Source organism: Cinclus cinclus, chromosome 6 (genome assembly GCF_963662255.1).
Source record: "Cinclus cinclus chromosome 6, bCinCin1.1, whole genome shotgun sequence".
Taxonomy (NCBI): Eukaryota; Metazoa; Chordata; class Aves; order Passeriformes; family Cinclidae; genus Cinclus; species Cinclus cinclus.
In genome coordinates this window covers 29408860-29431642 of record NC_085051.1, presented here as the reverse complement: position 1 = coordinate 29431642, position 22783 = coordinate 29408860, and the positions used below count along the sequence as shown (strand labels likewise).

The window sequence follows — 22783 nt, the reverse complement described above, 5'->3', positions numbered from 1 at the left end:
TGCGGGCAGAATGTGTTATGTTGATCCTGTAAAAGCCAATGGTAGCATTTACTGTACAGGAACTTTTCCTCTGCTCTGTGGCTGCTCTCTTCTAGCCGAAGTTCTCACTTTGCCACACTTAGGAAATGCCAACGTTGAGTGCATGATGCAGAACAGAGATCAAGCTGGCTTCCATACATTGTTTTCAAATAAAATAAGAAATAAATACAGCCTTCTCAAGAGTAAACTCTCATGGAAGGACCCATGCACAATCCATCTCCTCCTCCCTACATAACAGTCAGCAGTGTGTCAGGCAATAGGAAAAAATGTAGGGGGCCATTACCATCTGTCCAGGACTCATGAATGGATGCCTTCTGCCGGAACTTCTCTGCCAAGTGATCCAGCCTCTCCAGCCTCCGGATCTCATTCAATAACCACTCCTCATAGCCCTTCTCAGCCTGCTCTAGGCCACCCCAGGCATTGTTTATATCCTAGAGACAGCACATGAGAAGGCAAGGCAAGTTAGAAGTTGGAGGGAAGATGTTCACCAGCATCAGTCCCAGTGAGCTGTGTACAGCTCCACTGATTGGAGGGAGTGAGCATGGGCTTTTCATCTCACAGGGTTCTGCAGACAAGTCAGGGACACAGTCTCAGTCTTAAGACAAGCAGGACTAGAAGTGCCAGGATATAACTGCAGAAAAAAGCATCTCTAAACAATTCTAGAGTTTTAAACTTCCCCTAAGTGAAACTTTAATAAAACCTGTTTCTGAATCAGAAAGAATGAAAGCTACCAAGACATCTCCTCATAAAGACATGCAACTTGTGAAGAGCCTCAGAGTTTGATTTATACACAGGGAAGCAACGATCACTTGATCCTCCCCTATCATGGCCTCATGAGCTGCATTTTGCAAGGTTCCTCCCACAGAATATTTCACTATGAAGGTGGGCATTCTCTGCCCCACCATGGGCAGAAGGGGAGTCTCTTTTTCCAGGCATGTTTGGGGTACACAGCAGCAGCCACCCCCACTCACCGAGACCATTTTCCCTTCGGAGGGCATGAAGGCTGGCCTGTTGCTGAGCCGCAGCTTGGTCTGCAAGGTGTTGAAATTGATCTCAAGTTGGCACTTCTCTTGGACCTTGGGGGGCTTGTGCAGGCGACGGTAGTCCCGGAAATCCTCCAGTTTCTGCTGCATGGCTTGCATGGTGTTCTCTGGGGCCCTGTTCTCCAGCCAGGGGATGGTGCGACGAATCCACTCCAGCAGCTGGAAGGACCAATGACAAGAAGCCTTGAACTGAAAATTGTCCCAAAACTGCAGGTGTTGCTCTGACTTCATAAGGGACCATTTACTTTTATGTTTGCTGTCAGAAGGATTCTGCCACCAGCAGGGCTCTATAAAGAAAAGTTTGCCAGCTCTTTTGGAAGTCCTTTTTTTTTTTTAATGAGCAGCACATTCCCTACCACACTAAGTAGTACTGCTTGTTTCACCAGTGCCAACATGCTAAAGGCACAGCTTTTGCACAAAAACTATATCCTCAGATTATGTTAAAGCCTTAAGAATTTTTCTGGACTGTTGCGTAACTAAAGGATGGTGTAAGTCGTATTATCTCCAGAAGAATCTGACAGAAGAAATCAAGTTCTTGCCTTAGTTGAGCATTACACTTTTCCCAATCTAGCTTCCTCAAAGTCCCTATTGCTCTTTGAATATATCTCCGTAACAAACCTATCTGGAGAGCTGGCAAAATGCTAATGCAATAGGCAGTCTACAGTGTGACTGGAATAGTGCACTCTGCTTTTCAGATCAGGCTTATGGGTTATGTTTGCCCTTCTGTTGTCCATCTTCTCTGCCCTTACTTATCTACCACAAACATACTCCAGTCCACATTTGGTCTCTTGTAGTTTTCCTGTTTTCAGTCTGTCAGCCTTGTCAGTTAACAAAAGCAGCCTCCAGCTTGTATCTGACAGAGATTCTTTCCATAAATCAGCAAATATCTATTTCTTTCCTCAAATATAACTTTCATTCTCTGATCCAACTCCTGACTTCTACAGTATATTAGCAACAAGCTGTGCGGAAGATGTAATGAACTTGTAAAGTCCTGATGAAAGCAAGTTAAACCAATTTAATTTTTTCCTTTGATTTTAGCTTTTTTGGGTTGGCTCCTAATAAACTGAGAAATTCAAAGCGTCTCTATGGAAGCTTTCTGTTTTAAAGTAGGTTGCTCTTGTCTTTAAGGTAACTTCAGTCTTTAATTTGAAGAGGAAAAAGTAATTTTTCAGGGAAAATAGCAGTGGGTCAATAGCACTCCCCAAGATTACCTATCAGCATTAAATGAAATTATTTTCTGCATACCACCACTCAGAAACCAACACCTACATCACTGGCCAGTTTTTCGTAGTCTTCCATGAGCTGTTCATTTTCTTGGTTGACTGCCAGCACCTTGCAGATACGATTTGCTGCTGTCTCCGCCTGACAAAGAGAAGAAAAATGGAAGAAGGGAAAAATGTGAAAAAAAAAAGGTGGGGGAAAAAAAAAAAATCAATCCAACCCAAAACTTGCATCTTAAGCTTCCTGCTGCATACCTGCAGGTAAAATCTCCTACCCTTAGCTCTAGCAACCTGTCTGCACTTTGGGACTTTTGTCCTGACCTCTCTGCTTTCCATCTGGCATTCTGTAATGTTTTATTTTCTTCCCTTCTTCAGAGATTCTCAGCTGTGCTGATTCTACCCTCTATATTGTGGGACAACCAATGTTTCTATGCTTTTTCTGGAGCTGCTTCTGTAAGAGGGCCTTGTTGTTTGTTTCCTACCAGAAGGACCCTGGCTACCTCTTCAAAGACAGGGAGTTTCTGCTGCCACCTCCACTCCCCATACCTGCATTCTGAGCTGGAATAGCAGTAAGATTGATGTCAAACTGATGAGACTGTCTCTGCACTTTACCCCAGAAAGATCTACCAAAACAGAGTTAACCCACAGACTGGATTTACAGGAAAATTCCTAATTTTGTTTGGCAGATTAAATGGTAGATACTTTTCCTAATCTTAAATTCTGCCCAAGAGAACTATCTTCCAGTTTTCCCTGTATTTCTGGCACTGATTACAGGGCCACCTCCTTGGTGGAGCATACACCTATCATGTATTCAGTCTCATGATCCAGCTGAGAAGAGGATTTCTTCTCCCCCCACTTTTCTGGGTAATCCTTCTGCTTATTCTTTCAAAACGAGTCTCACAATAAAATATATCCTAGTGTTACTATTTAGGTTTGGAGTTTTTTTCTTTTTTCTTTCCATTGTGAGATCAAAACCTGGTTCTCTGCAGTGAGCTCAACATGTTAGAACATGAAATTGGAAAGTAAGGATCAGAAAAATGCCAGCTATGAACTGAGAAGCAGTCAGTCTGGTCTGAAGTGCCATGCATGTGTTTGGCATGGGCGACACACAAGCAGGCTGATCCTGGCACAGAATGTATCTGTGGGTTATCAGCTCCCTTTGTCATAACCATGCTGTGTGCCATGCCACAAAGCCTGAGGATATGCCCCTGTGATGCATCAGGGGATTGCTCAGACCTCTCTTACTGCAGTATAGCTGTGACCCTGCTGCCTGGGGAAGGTGCTAGAGTTACCCACAGGCTTCCTTAGGAGAAGTATTCCTTACAGAGGCTCAGTGCAAATAAGAAGGTATGTGCTAACACTACAACAAACCAACTGTAAATGCTGTGTCCTGCCTCAAAACTACATTTAGGACTGATGCCAAAATAAGTTTATAGCTGGTAAGTTTCAACCTTTTTCTATTTTTAAAAGACCTTTTATTATCTGTTTATTCAATCTTCAAGGACATTTGAGAAAAAAACTTCTGTTTTTTTGCAGCTGATGTGAAGCAGCAAGAATAGCAATAAAGTCATAGGTTGTACAGTGATGTATGAATTGCTAAGGTCCCAGGGGACACAGCAATCTTATTAATTTGTAGAATGAAATGAAGCTGTTAAAATATCTATTCAGTCACCTGTCCTTTCACTAAAGTGGACCAGCTATGAGATACACAGATTATCAGCTAATTTAAAACACATCAGAGAGACCTTTACAGGAAAAGGAGCAGTTTCACTTAAAAAGAAATGTGCAGAAAGTGCAAACAATGGTTACATTTAATTAAGTTTGTACTTCGACCTATTTTTAACTAAAGTTTGTACTCTAATGGAGTGTTTTTGATGTACAGAAAAAAATAGAGACATGAGACCAAATAGTATGTCAAAAAGACATTGCTAGAGCCCTACCACAATATGCCTAGTGACTACAGGGAACTGGTGGTACCTAATGTTTATCTCAATCACTCCAGGAGAGGTGTTAATTTAACTTTCTTATTTTTACACCCCATGAGCTCACTGCAGCAGCAGCCAGCTGTGCAGGCAGGACCCCATTCCACTGAGGCATACTTGCAAGTATCTGATGATAGACTTTCTCCAGCTGCCCAAGTTTAAATATGTGTGTGTATATATGCATGTTGAACAACTGTCCAAACAAAAAGACCCTAAAAATGTCAGCAGTTACAACATTATTTGTATTATCCTAATGGCAAGAGTGTAGAGGTTTTCTCTCCCTCACCAGTACTTGCCTCCCAATGGTTCTTGCCCTGGAATTGCTACTGCTCTAAGTAATAGTGTGCTGTTGCTGCAGCCACAGGAAAGGCACTGTGGCCACAATCACCATTAATGTCATGAGCAATGTTACACTGTGCTCTGAACAAGGTAGGACAAAAGGATGCCAGAGCTTTCAGGCAACATTTACAAATACCTCCCACACTACTGCTAGGGAGCTGATCCATAGTGATGGCAATCTTAAAACTAAAGTGAAACACTTTTAGGTAACAGAAGAGTGGCACACCACGATGTTTACATGAGGCCAAGGCAGCTCCCCCTACACTTTCATTAGTTCAGTGGAAAAAGCTATTTTGGCTTCCCCACACTGCTAAAGGTAATTAGCCATTTAGGATGTTCATACTGACTCCAAAAAAGCCAAGATGCTCACAAGGCACAGGGCAGCACTGAGAAGATGCAGAATCCTGGGGTCTGGAAGCTGCATACCTGTATTCTCAGAGTACCTGTGTGACCTCATCAGCTTCAGTGCAGCCTCGTGCTGACACGTTGTACTGCTTGCACTCAGGAGCCTTGGGGAGGGCAAGCCCAGGACATTCCCTGTGATACCACGCTGCTGTGTCTATGCACATGCTGTCTGGTGGAATCCAAATGAGAAACTGAATGGCAGCAATTTATCTGCTTTTTGTCTTTTCTGTACTTCTCAACCATAACTTGAACTGCTTAGCATAGGAGTACAGTTTGCAGTCTCTCTAGTTCATGGATCCAAGTCTTTCTGCTGAGGAGGATCATGAAGGAAGGCATTCCCACAGTGCATATGCAGGGATGCCTGCCTGTTGCTGTCCTCTAGCCTCAGGGGAAGATGCCTGCCTGCTGCTATCCTCTGGCCTCAGAGGATCACTCCAAAATACTACACACCAAACACAATCTCTTAATAAAACAGCAAAACATTAGTTAGAAATTGCCACAAGTTTTACAAAATATTAAGCCAACCAGTAGTTGCATGCATTTAGTGTGAAAGTCAGAAGCGGTTAGAAAACAAGCAAACCAACCAAAGCAAGTATACCTACAAATATATATATAAATGGCATAGAGAAAAAGCAGCCATCTACATACACATGTCAGGCTGGGGACCCTGTACCTTCAAAGGCTCAGGATAAGAGAATGAAAGAAGCAGAAAGCGGCTCATGGGACTCTCCCTTCAGGCCTGGTGGCAGTAATGAAAAATCAGGATGAAAAATTGAGCGATATCACAGTAAGTCACCTAACCCTGCATGAGGTGGCAACACAGTAACATCTGGGCAGGGGCTTGTACTCAGCAATCACTTTGCATTTGCCTGTGGGTTTGAATCTCTGTCACTTAGCAGCTGGTTAATTTATGACTAGGGCACCTTCAAAAAGGAGCTGTGCCCCTCCTGCCACAGCACAGCTTAGTTGCTGGCCCATGAGGACTGCTAAAAAATGAATAACGTATTAAATCTTCCTTGTAAGCCAGCTGGACTCCATGGGATTGAAATTTTAATAACTGAGAAACTTCATCTCTAGTTTTTGCCCAGATCCTGAGGCAAGCAGAAGACTGTTTTCAGTTATCCCAGGAGACTGAGCATCCAACCTAAATTTCTGATCAGAGCATGGAACTTGCTGAGCAGGTTTCCAAATCATGGAATGGGTGCAGAGAGAAAAGGAAGAGATTGGTGAATGTCATGGCTGTTTCTGCAGCAGGCTACAACCCTCCTCATATTGTGGTTTGATGTTTCCTCATCTGGAGCTTCTCAGGTTAAGCAGACTGCATGGAGCAGTCCCTCGGGGCACTTGGCAAACAGCAGGCCTTATCATGAGGCTGGCATGATTTCTGAAACTACAGTCTTCCTGGGCAAGTATCAACTGGCTGGAGCTTGCAGACTGGTCTTGACTGTTTTGAACAAAAAAACCACAGGATCCTAGCAGAAAAGTCATGACTACACAATTTATGCCAAATGGGCAAGTCTGCTGCACTGCTGTGGGACACATTCCCAGTTCCCTGGAAACAAGACAGTATCATGTAATTTATATGAAACTGGGCAGAGAACAAAGTGCTTGAACTAAAGAGCTGCTGCCTGGTAACTACTGCTTGCGTTTGCCCTCTGAAAGCCAGCATCAGCATGGAAACTGAATCAATGTTGGGAACATCAGCATTGCTCTGCATAAAGGAGATGGAATCTTCCTAGAGTCAGATTAGACCTCAAGCTGGGCAACACAAGGACACTGTCTCAAACAGAAAAGGCCTGTCCGTAACATGGAGAATGTAGTCTTGGATTTTGGATTTTAACTGTTCTAGAGCCTCCTATTTGAAATCAGCAGTAATCTTGTGGAAGGGCTGCAGTCCATGCAGGTTATTACATGGGAGAAAAGAATTGAACTTCTTCCATTATTCAAGGGATAGCTGGGAAATTGCTTGCCCGAAGGTGATCTGCAACTTATTTAGTTCCAAACATCCTGATGTCAGGTAAAGAGACTTTGAGTAAAAAAGGAATCTGAGGAAGAAGGAAGGCCTGAAGCTATGAAAATGGGCAAGGCAGAGGAAAGATAAATAAAACATATAGGTGGGTTTGGGAAACAGGAAAATTACAAGGAAGAAACAAGGAATGGAAAAGCATGTGAGTTTGGGAAAGTTGAAGGCGTGGTAGAAATGAACTTCATGGCTGGAGCACAAAAGTGCTAAGTAACCAGCTCATGGATGATTCAGCCTAGGAAAAGATCCCTGACCTACTGGAGGCTGAGTGTGGAAGGCAGGATGACAGCCCAAGCAGGACAGGCTGTGATTTCCCGGAGTGGGCAGATTTGACTGTGGTGATTCTGGAGGTGCACTGCCTGGCCAGGACAATGCCCACTAGTTACTGAAAGGGTACTGCCTCTGTCAGAGCAGACATCCATTCATCCTCCAATGCCAGCTTTGCCAAATGCTTCCTCCTCTGCTGTGGAGTGAGACTGGAGGGAAGGAGCAGCTCAAGTCTGTCCAAAAGGACATTTACATCACTTCTCCAGCAAGATTACAGATGCCATATCCAAATGCATCACTGGATGCATGGGGCTTCCCTGAAAACACCCTGGGGCGGACGGGGTGTTCCTGGTGTTCCTCACTGGAGATGACAGGTGGGCAGGGCAGGGTGAGGGGAGGGGTTGTTAGCAGTAAAGTCTCACCTTCTGTGCCCCTGAGAAGGCGTGGTAGTAACATGAGACATAGGTCATTATGGCCTTCTCATCCGGCCTTAGCGTGCCTATAATATCTGTGCAGAGAAGGAAAAGAGGTTGAAAGGATAAAGTAAGAAGCAGCACATAGGATAAAACAAAACAATCATGGGTGGCATGAGAGAGGGGGAGAAAACTTCCCATCATGCATTGCAGGACAGGCCAAACAGATTTCCATGCGGAGAGCTGGGAATTCGGATCAGAAGGTGGCTAGCAGTGTTGGCTTGTGGCTCAAAGCGGCACCCCTCCCTACCCCCCCAATCCAGGGGGATGCTGAGATGAGGATCTGAGCTCTGCACCTTCCCAGCTGCGGTCTGGGGCCTGGCCCAAGGATGCAAACAAGCTGTCTGGAGATGTGAACGCCCGCGCTCGAGGCCCTTTGTACGCCGAGGAGCTGGAGATCAGAGCCTTCCCACGCAGTGCACTTCCTACACGGGATCTGCTCTGCTGCAACGCGCACTGCCTGCTCCTAAGGCACTCAAGTACAGGAGGCTGCTTGGTTTCGGCAAGACGTGTACAAGGTTTCACCTACTAAATGTTTTCCTTAAGTGTGTCCATTACCAACAGCAAAATGGCTAAGCCAGAAGTAGCAAGGACTCAACTGCCTAATTTCCAACACAGATGAGAAAAGAGGGGAAAAAAGGAAACAAACAAAGAAAAACAGGCATCTCTGGCATGATAAGCAATGCTCTGTTTGCAAAACCACCACAGATGTACTTGTTAGACATGCTTTGTAAGCCCCAGGTGAACTGGGACTGAATTTGTAGCACAACTTGAGAAAGCAGCAGGTTCAGACCTTAAAGCAAGGGTGCTGGAACCGGCAGCATACATAAGGCAAAAGATAAAGCTTTGGCCATTCATTAAACCCTTCATAAAACCTCAGTCAGCTCTGCTTCTCCATCTTTGGAAAAGAGAAAAAAAAAAAGTTAATGGGTATCTGTATTATTTCCCATGGAGGAGGCTGCAGTTTCCTGCTGGGCAGAGCATCTATATGGTGGTCTTTGCTTTTTGTAAGATCAACATCCTGCCTCAGATTTACCAAGATCAAGAGATACAGGTTCTTGGCCATCAGGACAGCAGTTCATACGGCAAATGGAGAAGGCAGAGGCCCCCACTCCCTTAAATTTGCATGTGTGCCAAAGTGTGGCACACCTAAGTGCCACTGGAAGTACTGCTGACTACAGGGAAATGGAATTCCTAGCTCCCTTGCCCCATGTATTATATCTGGGGCACCACTTTGAACCAACAGCCAACTCTACCAAGAACATAATAATAAAGATGCCCGTAGCTAGAGAGGAGAGAGAGAAAGAAAAAAAGGTTTGGACATTAGCAACGGCACCAGGTGTGCTCTGTGGAGGGAGCTTGGGATCCTGCGATACCTTCTGGGCTCCTGAGAAGGCGTGGTAGAAGCTAGAAACATAGGTCATGATGGCTTTCTCGTCAGGACGTGCAGTTCCAACAATGTCTGTCAAAAAAAACCTCACGTTAAGAGCATAATCAACTGATGGGAGGAAAGCAGAGGAGGGGTAGAACCACAACTGTCCAGGAGGCCTGCTGCGGTGTGTGCATGTCATTGCGATTCCACAGGGCTTCCCAGCATTCCCCAGAAGATGTGCGTGTCTCAGAACCCAGGATCACCCTTCTGGTTCCCCTCCTTCATCACAAAATTTCCTCCAGAGTCTGGCCAGGCTAAGGCAGCATGTCTTGTGTCACAGCAGTTCCCTGTCCTGAGAACATTACTGTGATTGGTGGATCGAATGAACCCAAACTGGCATCAGGCTGACATGACTTTTATAGAAATATTGTACTGCAATTCCTCCATGCAGTTCTGTTCTGGAAAGATACTTTCTCCCTTTTTTTCCATGTCTCCCTCCTCCATTTCAACACAATGATGGCTTGAATTTCAAGAGGCCCTTTCATTAGTTTCAGGGGAAACTCAACACCTCCAGAGATCAGAATTAATGGTGTGGAGGAATGCACATTAGCTTGACTACATGAGGGAGGAGAGAGATCAGTAAAGAGCAATGAGAACTCCTGCCAGGGCCCTCTTCATCACTGCTACTTTTGCTGAGATCTGAAGCTAGATCTGCTTATTTTGGAGGTGTCTGTATTTCCTACAAAATAGCAGGAAACATTTGAATCTACTCTGGAAACCTCATAGGTTTTTCTGCCTCAGCATGATGAATGCAGGGAAAGCAAAACTCATCTCTTGGGATGGGAAATACTACCTAGGATTATGAATATCCTAGTTACTGAAATACAGGCTCACTGGATTTGGCTGTCCTATTCCCACCTTTCCTCTTTGCTCCTTTCACTCCTTTATTTAACAAAAATCTTTAATTGTTTCTCCTGTCCAACCCAAGTCTGAAATACAGCTTCTACCATTGAAACCAGCTGGCTTTAGGCCAATAGCCAACAACTAGTGAACTATTTCAGGCTGTTGTTGTACTTCAGAATTACAGTCTTCAAAATCTATTGCCAAGCTGGTCCTGACAAGGCTATGAAAAGTAGTCCTTGCTATCCCAGTGGCAATGCAGAGATGCAGTCATAATCAGCAGCAAAAGCATCTCCGAACAACATGGAACTCTGCCTTGGTCTCCAGACCCAGTCAGTGAAGGATCTTCATGCCACACACTTCTGAGTAGTCAAGAAAAAGCGGTTTATAATAATAATATCATGCCCTCAAAAGGAAGAACACCAGCAAGGTCAGAATGACCACAGCAAATAAACCCTGGAGCAAAAGGAACCAAGTCCTACACCATAGACTAACTCAGTATTTGGCGTGGTAATTGAAAGGGAACACTTCAGTCAGCAGGTGACAGGTGTTACTCATCTCTGCCTTGTGTGTCAACCCCAAGCTAAGATCTCTATGCTAGACTCAAAAGACTGAAGGCTAGAGGAGGAAGAGGGAAGCAGAACATGTGACTCATTACTGCATTTTAACTTTTCCCCTACACATTTACTATACAGTCACACAGGGAACATTCAGGGGTTACCAAAATCTTGTACAAAAGAAGTCCACCTAGAAGAAGTGGAAAATTTCTTGAGAAAAAGCAAGTTAAAAGCTGTTGGATTCTACTTTACCTTCTGCATCCAGCATCTTCGGAATATCCAGATATTTCTCAGCCACATCAAAAGCTGTGTTTAAATTAGTGAGAGGATCATCCTGGGAAAGAAACAGGAAGAGCATCAGCATCAACTTTTAACAAGGTATACAGCATTTCTCTCAGAAAGAGCTTGGTTTGGCTCAGATAACTGGACTTGCCAGACAAAATTCTGTGTGAAGCCTCACACAGCAGGATGAAATAATCTCCTTTTGAAAGAAGAGCCTGGGGACACTTTGTATAATAATTAACATACAGCCTATGCACTTACAAAAAAAAAAGGAATAATGCATTTTTATCTTGAACCTAGTTGTAAGTAAAATTAGCTTCACATCACACTGATAGTAAATGATGAGACCACGTCTCACATTTACATCTCGTGCTTGTATTAGGTTAGCAACTTCCATTTTAAAGAACTGCAGAGCTGTGTATCTGTTGGAACATCTAAGCAATACTAAAATAGTAACAACATCTGCAACGGGTGCTGTCCTTAGCAAGTGTACAGTTTGTTGAACACCAGTTGAGTGGGAGGAAGAGAAATGTTTCAACAAATCTCTACAAAATAAATACATATAAAAGTACCCATTTTGCCTTGAGTATGGCTTCTCCTTCTGCACAGGTCTTGTAATTTCCTCAGTACATTTCTATTCCTCTCTATATAAACTTTCTGTAGATTTTAAAGAGCCATACAAGAAAACATGAAATACAAATGTCACTGAAAATGAAAAGACTCTGAAAATTGTGCCCAGCATTCAAACATAATAATCAGCAACAAGACACTTGCCAAACTGCAAAATTCTCATACCAGCTTGTTGTTATATTCCTGTATAACTATGATACTTCATTGTTCTAAAGGATCAATCCACTTCATGGGTGACAAATGACATTTGCATTATCACTTTCTACTGTTGACACATGTGGCTTCTGCTGTTCAAATATTCTGCATAAACTGCTAGTGTTTAGCCATCTTGTTTGGTGTCTTTTGGGAGGGAAGAAAGATGAGGTGATACTCTCCATATTGTCATTTATGCCACTCACACTGAGACACACATAAAAAAACCCAGGAAATAGGTAGTAAAATTATTTCACTTTCTTTTTTAGAGTGGCACCCATATTCTATTATTATTTTCTTTCTGAATCATGTGCCTTTGCTTATTGCACTAACTTGGGAGATTAAGCTGTGCCTGAACTCTAATCAACAGGCAGTTTCCTTTGAAACCACCCAGCAGGAAAGATGAAGCAAGGCAGGCTTGGGCAGACAGAGTATGGGCATGAAAAAACTTCCCTTTATGGCACTGGTCATTATATTGCCCTCAGATAATAGCCTTCATGAACTAGGAAACTGAGCTGCCCCGAAAAGCAGTTTCCTGCAGCATTTCCCTCGGAATCAAGCATGTATTAGTCTGGCATCCAATATCAGCAACATAATCCTTTGGGTGAATGTCTCTATCAGACAGTAATGTTTTACCTATCAAAGTAAATCACACACAAAGGCCACTAAGACAGTGATCTGTATTAAATCCACTGGAACAAGTCAATATTAAGCAAGGCAATGTTACATAGGCATGCTGTGATGAAACCAGCAGCTGTCACATACAGTATGACATAGTGTCAAATCCCTATATTCCTATATAATACACTTTCAATGGCGACTACATCAGATATATCTACATCCACCTCTTCAGAGTTGAGCAGTGGAGCAGGCAGTGGATTTTTACTATTCTCCAGCTACAAGGAACCATCCTGTGCCGTGGAATTAGAGGAACCACTTCAATTTCAACCTACTTGCTTTCTGTGCCTGATGTGGGAGAAACCTCTATAACCCACAGCTTAACCAAAAGCCTTTTCTGAGGAGGTGAGACTAGTTGGTATATAACCTGCTTTGTTCACAAGGCCCTAGCTTCATTTAAGAAGAAGAAAAAAACAGATTTTCTCTCACTCAAGTGTGGGAACATCCAGAAATAAGTGGCAGCCCCCTTGCCAGCTTTCCTTTAACCCATGTGTCATTTTCTATTTCTGTAGAAGTGTCACCACTGTGTAGCAAATTCCACCCCATGCTGGCCATGACCATCACAGTTATTAACACCCTGAATGTTTAGTATTAACACAAACCCTTCATTAGCATAGACCCATCTGAACAAGCCTCATGAAGGCCTGCCAGCCTCTCCTGGAGGAAAGGGAGGAGCAAATCTCTCACTGCAGATAGCTTTCCTATCAGTTTGCAAGTAACAACACCAGGAGCACTGTTGTCAAAGGTTAAAAAGAAATTTTTGGCTGAAAACTGGGAGAGGTTTCCTGATGGGAAAATTTACTGGGTTTGGGCAGTCCCAAAGGAAGGGCTAGAAGTTTTAACATGTGGGAAACTGAAGACTCACCTAGATAAGGCCAGCAGATTTCTACTTCAAATGCAATAAAAATATGTGATCACAGCATCTCTTTGGGAATGAAAATAAGATAGCAACACTTAAGCTACTTCAGTCTAATACTAGTTTGGAGATGAGCAGAGAGCTACATTCAAGCAAGACTCTGTTCCCTGTAGGAAAAACTTCACCCCTCAAGAACAGTGAAGCAGCTCATGCCAACAATGGTGCTTCCTTGCACACGAGTTAGGGTTTCCCTTGGGGTTTTTCTAAGACTACAACAGGGTCTCAAGCCCTATGAAATTCCTCCCAACTCTACCACTTTCAGTTCCATCCCACTGTACATCAGGCAATCATTATTTCAAATCACCTGTTTCAGTTGACACCCATGAAAATGTAATAAAGACTGGCCAGTCAGCTCCAAGCCTTGCACTGCAGCACCACAGCTGCAGGCACACTTCAGGGACCCAAACACAGCAGATCAAACAAAAGACAAGTCACCTGTCCCCTGATTCCTTCCACAGCTGAAACACACACCCAGCAGAACACTGACCCAGATGAGGCTGCAGAGGTGTCTTGGTTGCAATTCCCCATGAACATTGCAATGGCAGAGGAATGAAAAGGAACAACAACTTTCTAGACTCCAGTGGGGCTAGCCACAAGGAAATCTACAGCTTTACTATGGAGGAGGTACTTTGTTTTAGTGGTGGCAGACAGCAAACCTGCCTGAGACAGATGCCAACCTGGCTCATTCTCTGCTTCTGCTGATTAAAGACTATCACAGCTCTTCATCTCTTGCCACAACCCAAATTCACGCAGGCACTCCTCTCTTCCTCCTGCTATTTCCAAGTCCGTGCAGCGCACAAGGTTGCCATGGCAATTATTGCAATGTAACATAAAAAACATCATCTATTAACTAGCAATCAGGAAAGGAGATGGAGGAGAAGGAAAATTGAGAGAGAGCAAGCACTTACTTTATCTGCTAGAATTGAAGACACTAGGAAAGAAATCCAAAACTCGTGTTTTCAGAAATATCTGCAAATAACACAGCAGCACACAGACCACACTTCTATACATATTGTGGTATATGAGAGGTGTCAGAGCCAGCAGTCAATCACTGTACTTCACAAAAGTATCTTAGATGTGGCTCACAGTTGAGCTACAGTCAAGGGTAAAAGAAGGAAGGAAAACACCATGTTCTGCATACCCCTCACTTGCAGACCATGAGCTGAATCCCAAGACCTTATCTACAGTGAGCTGGATAAGAGCAGACCTATCTGCATTAAATAGAAACTATCTAACCAAGTAGCTGGGGTGTCAGGGAATCACCAACCCCAAGCTGGACTTGTACCTGTTGCTTTGAGGCCAGCACTATACAAACAACTTTAGCTAGGCAGTGCCTGTACACAGAGAAGAATCGTGCTTGTTCCACTAATACAGCCAGATTAGGAAAAATAGCTAGGAACAAACTCAGTACAAAACAGTGCTGACAAAAGAAGTTGCTAAATTTTGGGAAGATATATGGCTGCTACACTGGCTGGCTACCTTTTGCAAGTATACACTGCAATACAGGTGTATTGTAGCCAAGACACAGCCTCTGTGAAAGAGCAGAAAACACAAGCTGCAGAAGAAGGTACAAGTAGTACAAACAAGAAGTACAGTGCAGAACTCTGGGCAGCTTGGACTGATTTCACCTCTGTATCTCATAGATTTGTGTGTATGTGTATACACAGAAACACACACAGCATTGCCAAAGGCACACACAACTGAGATGCCACTAACTACTCCCTATAGCTGGAACAGAACTTGGGATGGATGTCTAATCTACTATCCACTGTAATGGCTGCTTCTCAGCAGCCTCCTCTGTGTTTACACATTACACAAATGGTTTCAAAATCTAGCATAAAAAAGGTTAACTTCCCTTCAGCATACATCAAGTGCCAGAGCTAAAGACTAGGCTCTAAGGTTCCTCCCAGCTATTTGCTCAAGATTTCAGCTGTTGTTGAGTTCTCTAACACACATTTAATCTCTTCTCTTTAGAGTAATTGAGGTAGAACAACAAGAAAAATTATACAGAGTGTGAGAAGACTTAAGGGGGACAGAGGGAACCAGTTGAAGGATGGGATCAAAAGCCAGCAGAGATCAAAAGATGCTGGTTCCATTTAACCTTACTTCAAGTAGGAAAAATCCCCCCTCATGCACATTGAATTTGGCTAGAACAATCCCCCTGTTTTTCACCCTAAAAAGCCTGCAGTCAATATCAACAAATAACTCATTTTGCTTCACTCTGTTTTCGCCTGGGTTTGGCTAAGGACTTTGTTGATAACAGAGTGCACTCTAACATCTACCTGCCTGGGTTTGTCAGGCACACGTTGCTTAGCTGCATTATTTTCCCAAGATTAGGCACAGAAAGTGTTACTGTAATAATTCCTTTTCTTCTTGCTGCTGTTTATAAAAACAGGTACAGTCTCCCCGCACTGTTTACTCATCAAGTGCTGACTCCAGACACTAGAACTGATCAGAAAAACTGACTGCTCTGGAAGACAGTAAAGATCTAAAAGGTTATTGAAAAGCAGATCAGGCAATTCGCAATTCATTGCCTCTGGGAGGCAGCTAATTAGATGAGGTCATTGACATTTTCCATTTGAATGGTGATCCAACATCCCAGGTCTGTTGGTGATGGGCTTCTATGCATATTTCGCTAACATCAGGCATGCATGCACTTAAAACACCCAGTCCAGGAGACCTGATGGACAAGCTTTTTGTGCCAGCCCCAGCAAAAACACATCAATTATGCTCTTAGTGACATTTCATTATGTTCTTGGTGACATGGGCAAGGATACAGTGAAACTGGATCTCAGCAGACTGCAGGAATACCAGTAGGATAAGAACCCAGTTTGATCTTCTATTGCACTGCTGGGTCAAGACATTGGGAGCAGTATAAACCACTAACTGGTTTTTGTCATTATCCATTCAGCAATCTTGCCTCCAAACCACATAGGAAGTAAACTTTGGAGCAGCTTGGTATGGTACTGAAACAAGTATTTAAGTAAAATTGAGTTTTCTGACAAATGCTTTTTTGGCACCTGATACCTAAATGCTAGGAGAAGCCCAGAAGCACTGAAGATGACACTGCAGAACTAAGCAGGAAGCATGTGACAAGTGTCCAGTGAGGGCACACAAATCCCTCAATGAGCTATTGCATTTTGAACACCAGATAACTGGTTTCTATCCAACTCTCCACAGAAATTCTACGCCCGATTTGACTCACTAGTCTGTGACATTAACACAGAACTATTCTCACATTTGGTGTTACTGAGTTTGCCAGCTTTTGCTCATCAGCTGGGATTGGGGCACGTGTGTCTCATACGAGACAGTCTGAAAGCAGGGAAAGTCAAGCAGGAAGCTCATTAAGTTCACGCTTCACTAAGAAGCCTGAATGTACTGATTCATCCCGCCTTCCTTCCCCCCCAGTCCTGCAACTGCCAGCTTGTGCTGAAGTTCTCCAATTATGTTTATCAAGCTAATTCTTTTCCCTCTTTACTTCTAAGGTGCCAAGCATCTGGTCTGATAGACAAATGGGATTTGTACCTTTCGTAGCTTCCCGTAGTCGATGAGCTCTGGACGGTGTCTATGAATTAAAGCACAGAAACCAAGGCCATCCTTCCAACTATGAGAGAAACACAAAAAAGAACAATGAACATTGTTCAGCCACGGAGGCACACAGTGTCAGCATGAGGGAAGGCACCAAGACAGTGAGACAACTAATTCTGGTTTAGTTTCCAACTAACAGTGCTTCTGTAAGTGCTGGGAATGAGGGATATTTTGTACGTGCATGAGACTACAATAAAGATTCCTTTCAACGCCTACAAAAATCCATTGTGATTAAGACTTGCCCATTGAGTTGGCACCTCATTTTTGGCAGTTCTCTGTGCTGAATTCTCTGTGCCGGTCCTGTGCAACATGTGAGCTCGAGGTTGAAAAAAGGTGCAGATGCAAGCCATAAAGGAGGAACAAGTACAGTCCTTAGGGAAAAGGCAGATGTCTCCAGCTAGCTCCACTAAAGTATTGGCAAGCATGGATGGAGTTAAGCTTAGAAGTGCTTTACATTACATGGTTCATTCATTTCACCACATCCATCAAGATGTGGTGGAAAAAAACACCATTATGCACCATCTTCACTGGAACATCTGCCAGTTTGTAAATATGAAAAGCAGAGCAAGAGAATCTCTTATTTCTTCTCAACTTTGCCATACTACAAAATTTAGGAATCAGTCCCTTTTTCATGGCTCCTGAAGTGTTCTGAGTTTTCACAGAGCAAAAGCTCTCTTGCTTAGCCCATGCCACAAATGCTGCTCTTGGAGGACTTAATGCCCTGAAGAACTTTATGAACGCAGCAGTTGTAACCTGAATGAGGAATAGGGATGTAGGTACTTGGATCCTCTTAGAACCTCTTCCTTCAGTTTCCTAGGCATCTCTGTGGATCACGCTGCTACTTGTGCAACATGCACATGCACTGCCTTGGGAGGTCTGTCAGGAAGGTTGTTGAACATACTGAGAGACACTGGAAAGTAACACAGATTATAAAGCTAAGTTCTTGGCTGTAAACTCACCTGATATGGAAGTTCTGGATGTTTACATTTTTGTAGGGGGCTGTCTTCCTCTGACACCATAACAAAAGTCCTTCTTTAGCAGATGTTTCTAGAGAAAGAAAGAAAACACATCAATTAACTCATTTTCTTGGAAAACAGGAGTCTCTGTATCATATGCTAGAGAACCATCACCAATTTCTCTTTGGTAGATATTGCACTAAATTGTCCTTTATTTAACTTCACTTGTCAGAGAATTTCTTGTTTGGAAAAGTCTATGAGGATAGTCTAGTTACTATTATCTTTTTAATGAGGTTCAGTAATAAGGAGATACCTTTTTGGGACTATAGAGTTCTGTAAGACTCCTAAGTGAAAGGCTCATTTTCAGTGCTAGTCCCTGAATCAAACTCCAACACTAGAGTTTATTTTCAGGCTTAATCATCCTTTTGAGCTGCCCTTGAAATCTCTTGTAAGAGAAACATGTGAAAAACTCATCTCAGCATGCTTGAGCCTGGCCATAAACACTCATGAGATGTCAGGAGAGCTTGGCAAGGGTAGCTCCCTAGGATCTTTCAGTGATTCACTTAAGAGCACATTTAGGGCCATTTAAATGGCAAAGCCATTTAGTTAGCCCAGTTGTCCATTACTGAACAGTGGCAGGAAAGAACTAAAATTTACCTTCAACTGAGATATCCTGGATGGCAAAACGAAGGATGATGGTCCAGATCATTCCAAGGGTCATTTTAACATTGCCATCCACGATTTCTGTGGAAGAAAAAAAAAATGGTAGGAAGAGAAGAAACAGAAGACACAGTTGCAATGGCAAATCCTTGTGAAACTGGAGCATTGGGGAACACTTCCTTTTACAGATGGGAGAAACTGAATTCCTGCTAAAAACATGCTCTCCTGATAGATACAGTACAGAGCCCAGTAACCAGACTGGTTCTTTAGCAGTACAATACTGAGAGCAAAACAGACACAGATTATCCCAAAGATGGGGAGTAAGCACTAAATGAGATCAGTGTAATTCCCTACAGGGGTCGAAAAGCACCTTCCTCAGGTATAATTACTATTACTTAGAAGTCAGAGAAGCCAAACTGAGAAAACAAAAAGCCCCCCTACTCTTATCCCATCTCTACTCCAAGTCACCTATATAACTGCCCCAGCATAAATATACCATAAGAACCAGTGACAATTCCCAGAGCAGATGAGCTCTGACAGCTTGGTTTAGTCCTGTGAACAAGATACCACCAAGAAAACCACACACCATAAACATTTTAATTTCAAACAAGTCTAAATACATCAGACTGCCTGTATAGGACTTCTTTCAGTCATGTAATTGCCAAAAGACACAGCAGAGCAATTCTCAAAGTCCATGCATCCTGCTGGAAGAGGAAGTAAGAACTCATGCTGACCAGTCTGAGCAGAACATAACATAAACCATGACTGTGAGCAGACTGTGCTTTACTGCTCATTAGATTCCACAACATAAATCAGCAAGGGTCAACAACTTTTGAGGTTTTACAAGGTAAGTGCTTGTGTGTGTGGGGCATGATCTGTTTAGGATGGAGGATCAAGGTCCTGGGGAGAGTTGCTTGGGGACATGCTGGCCCAGAAAGAAGCTTCCATCACGTATGGACTAGAGCCAAAGAGTCCAAACAGTGAGCAGATGGGTTTCACGTACTGATCCTCAACAGCTATAAAAACTCCACAGATATATATATATACACACACACATACATATATATACATATATATATATATGCAGTTACAGAATTTGCAGCCTTTACATTTTTGGATAGTGAAACCAGCTGAGCTGCTTTCTCCTACTCATTCTCTGACAGATCCCTTTATGGCAGGTTCTTTCACTAACAAATGACAAGTTACAAGAGTATTTTCAGTAAGAAAATGGTTACAATTAACCTCCTGTTTAGACGTAGAATAAATCATGTCCCAAGAATATTGTCAGAAAATATTTTTGTACTACTGTAGACACCTCCATGCCACTTTCTTAATAAATCTGCCCAGTAGGAATACATTGTGTTCTGGGGCAAGTATAAGTTGTGGTATAGGCAACTGACACCTATCTGGATACTGACACGAAAGTAAAGAATATTTGAATTTTTCCTTTTAATCTGTTAAAAAATGCTTTTCTTCTTATGAAAAAAAATTCAAAATACGAACCTTGTTGTATTCAAAACCAACAGACCAACAGCACCCACCCCAAAAACAGATTTTCAGAAATTGCGTCCAAATTCCTGAAAACTTGTGATTTAGAGATACATGTCATGCAACTTCCTGCATAAATCAGAATTATAAGCTCTACTGTCCTTTGACATACATCTGAATTAGTGATTTACAGATGCAAAAGACAGAAAACAAGACATGCTACCTTGTTCTACTGCAGTAAAACTGTCTCTGCTGCTTTCTAGACTTCAGAGTACACTAATATCTCTTAGTGGGTCATCAGTTTGCCCAGAATGAAACAGCCAATAACTTTTCAGTTCAGTACAAAAACCTACAGTGACTTTTGCTGGCATGAAAAAACTGTGTTTGTCTGCTGATGGTTTTCACACAAATAAATTTTTTACAGACATTTTGAGGTCAAGGGGTTGCCTGCTAGGCTGATGCAAGAAAATGTCATGTGATGGCAAGTGTATTCAGTTCTGTACTTTTTGCATTCTTCACTCCTCCAATAAAGCACTGCAACCAATTTAAAGGAAAATCCTTACTATTTTCACAAATACCTGAGAAACTGCAGCTAAAATATACAAGAAAGCATCAGTATTTTCACCTTGTTTGTTTTGTTCATATGATAGATATTAATGGGAATTTTCAAAAAGCAAAAAACCCAGTGCTTCTAAAACTCCCAAGAGTTTGCAGGACTCTTCTAGGATATATTTAAGACATGAAACTAAATTGAACTTTTTAGTTTAATGGACTTGATTAAAATCTGATGGCAACACTTTAATGCTGAAAATGCTTCATGAACAGTAATAAATCAACCATTAAGTTGAAACAGGTAATTAATATTACTGCTTCAATGATTTTAATTGGAATTAAAGGTCCAGACACATAAAACCGATAGCGTTAAGTCGCTAATGTTGCATAAGAACTCAGCACTATGTGCTGGTCACATTCTCAAATTCCAGTTTTATAAAGTCAGCTGGTGGAATTAAGGTGGAAGCATCCCTTCTTTCCCAGTCCCCTTCACAGCACTACCCATTTAAAAAGGAAGATGCACTCCCTCTTCCCATATCTGATTATTCCTTAGCAGCACACCAAAACAAAACTACTGTGGAGGAATGCCATCCAGCATATTTCTACCACTTCACCTCTACATGTCATTTTACTTTACATAGTACCACCTCCCACCAAGCAGATACTGATGTGAGATTAGTGTGTGATCCATCCCAGAACCCACATTTAACAAGCCACACAATCCTCTGACCTTTTTTTTGTTGTTGATCTTTGATATATAATTGACAAAATGGTTATTATTTCTTAGAAGCAGGCAAGCATTTTCATTTCTAGTGCTAAAAATCTTCTCCTGGAAACCTGGTTACAAAGTCAACCAGCCTGATCAGAAGACTTTATGCTCTTTGGCCCTCATTCACTTGGTTTTCCACCCAAGCATGGTGCCAACCTCCTTTTCCTTCAGAATTCATGACCCTTCATCTGCTGCCAGTCTCTTTCTAGTATAGTAGAACAGGCCAAGAAAAAAAGTGAAAAGCACGGTTGCAAAACAGGTCTGCATGAAGCCTTCTGCTTCGTGGTGTTGAAGAAAAAGAAACTCCACAGGAATTGTTAAAAAATTGAATGCAACACTACAAAGCTAGAACAATCTAATGTTTAATTAAAGACAGTATGATTGCTCCCTGCTGATATAAGGAAGACTCAGTAATGTGAGAGCAGTTTACATATTAAAAGGCCTGCAATCAGGCAGTATTTTCTAAAAGCCTGACTCTGCTTTCCAAGTGCTCTTTATAGGCATGGCTTCTACAAGCATTGCATGCACTTCACCACCAGCAGCTGTTGAAGGAACAGCAGCAGCAAGAACATGTTATCAATATGATTTGCATTCAACTTGAGAGTTGATCAGTTGCTGGCTAAAGCTGGTGAGGCATCTGCATCCACTAGAAGGAAATTTTTTGCACCAGTGAATATGCTTCCACCCAGCTCCTGTGACTGTACCAAGTAACAAGTATGCAAAAACTACAGTACTGATTGGCCACAGAGACGTGCCTTTTGAAATGCCACCACCTCTTTTAAATGCTTAAACTCATTTTGAAAAATGCAAGAATTATTAAGCTTCCTTTCCTGCCGTGGAGAGTTAGAAGCTGAATCAACAACACAAACTGTTATCCCTTCCTAGATACTTCCGAGCTGCCCATGAGAGCACAGCCTCTGGTTACCCCATGGAGAGAAGTTGCAGGGCATGAACAACTGGCAGGATAGCATTAAGATCTGGGAATTGGAGACATAAAACAGTAGTGACAACATAAAGGCCGCTCTGCATTTTGTTTGTCAAACAAAAGCCAAATACAGCAGGACAACTATCCACGTCCCTATCTTCAGAAAGCATGTTGTTCCTGATGGTCTAGCAGACTTAGGACAGATAGGTGGCACTGTTAGAGAGGTGTAACTCCAAAGTCCCTAACAGAGTGGACAGGACACAGGGACAAATAAAATGTGATGCTTCACTTACTTTACATAGGGAGACCCTATTTTTCCCCTCTTTTCATACTGAAATAAACATAGGCTTGCACTGCCTGGTGCCTCAGTAGGTGTTTTTCTCAGATGGGACATTTGCAATAATTGAAATCTCTAAGCTGTATTTCGCCTTTTACCTGTGTAGGTGAGAACAGGGGTTGAGTCATCCCAAATTATCTGTATGTTGAAGTAAGCAAGATTTGTTTAAGAAAGCAGCAACTTTCTATGC

At 42.6% G+C, this 22783-nt stretch overlaps 1 protein-coding gene across 12 annotated transcripts in view; it reads right to left on the bottom strand.

Moving 5' to 3' along the window:
• ACTN1 (actinin alpha 1) overlaps positions 1-22783 on the bottom strand; it is an 86672-nt gene that overhangs the window by 15088 nt on the left and 48801 nt on the right. For 8 of the 12 annotated variants that reach the window (XM_062495890.1, XM_062495892.1, XM_062495894.1 and 5 more), the window contains exons 4-11: positions 18520-18606; positions 17866-17953; positions 16844-16922; positions 10873-10954; positions 9168-9253; positions 2352-2444; positions 1011-1241; positions 323-470 (exon numbers count right to left, since the gene is read on the bottom strand). In XM_062495890.1, the coding sequence (XP_062351874.1) occupies positions 323-470; positions 1011-1241; positions 2352-2444; positions 9168-9253; positions 10873-10954; positions 16844-16922; positions 17866-17953; positions 18520-18606 (894 nt within the window). Of the gene's footprint in view, positions 1-312; positions 471-1010; positions 1242-2351; positions 2445-7740; positions 7827-9167; positions 9254-10872; positions 10955-16843; positions 16923-17865; positions 17954-18519; positions 18607-22783 lie in introns of all 12 variants that reach the window. The other 4 variants (XM_062495891.1, XM_062495893.1, XM_062495895.1 and 1 more) reach the window with 2 other exon arrangements.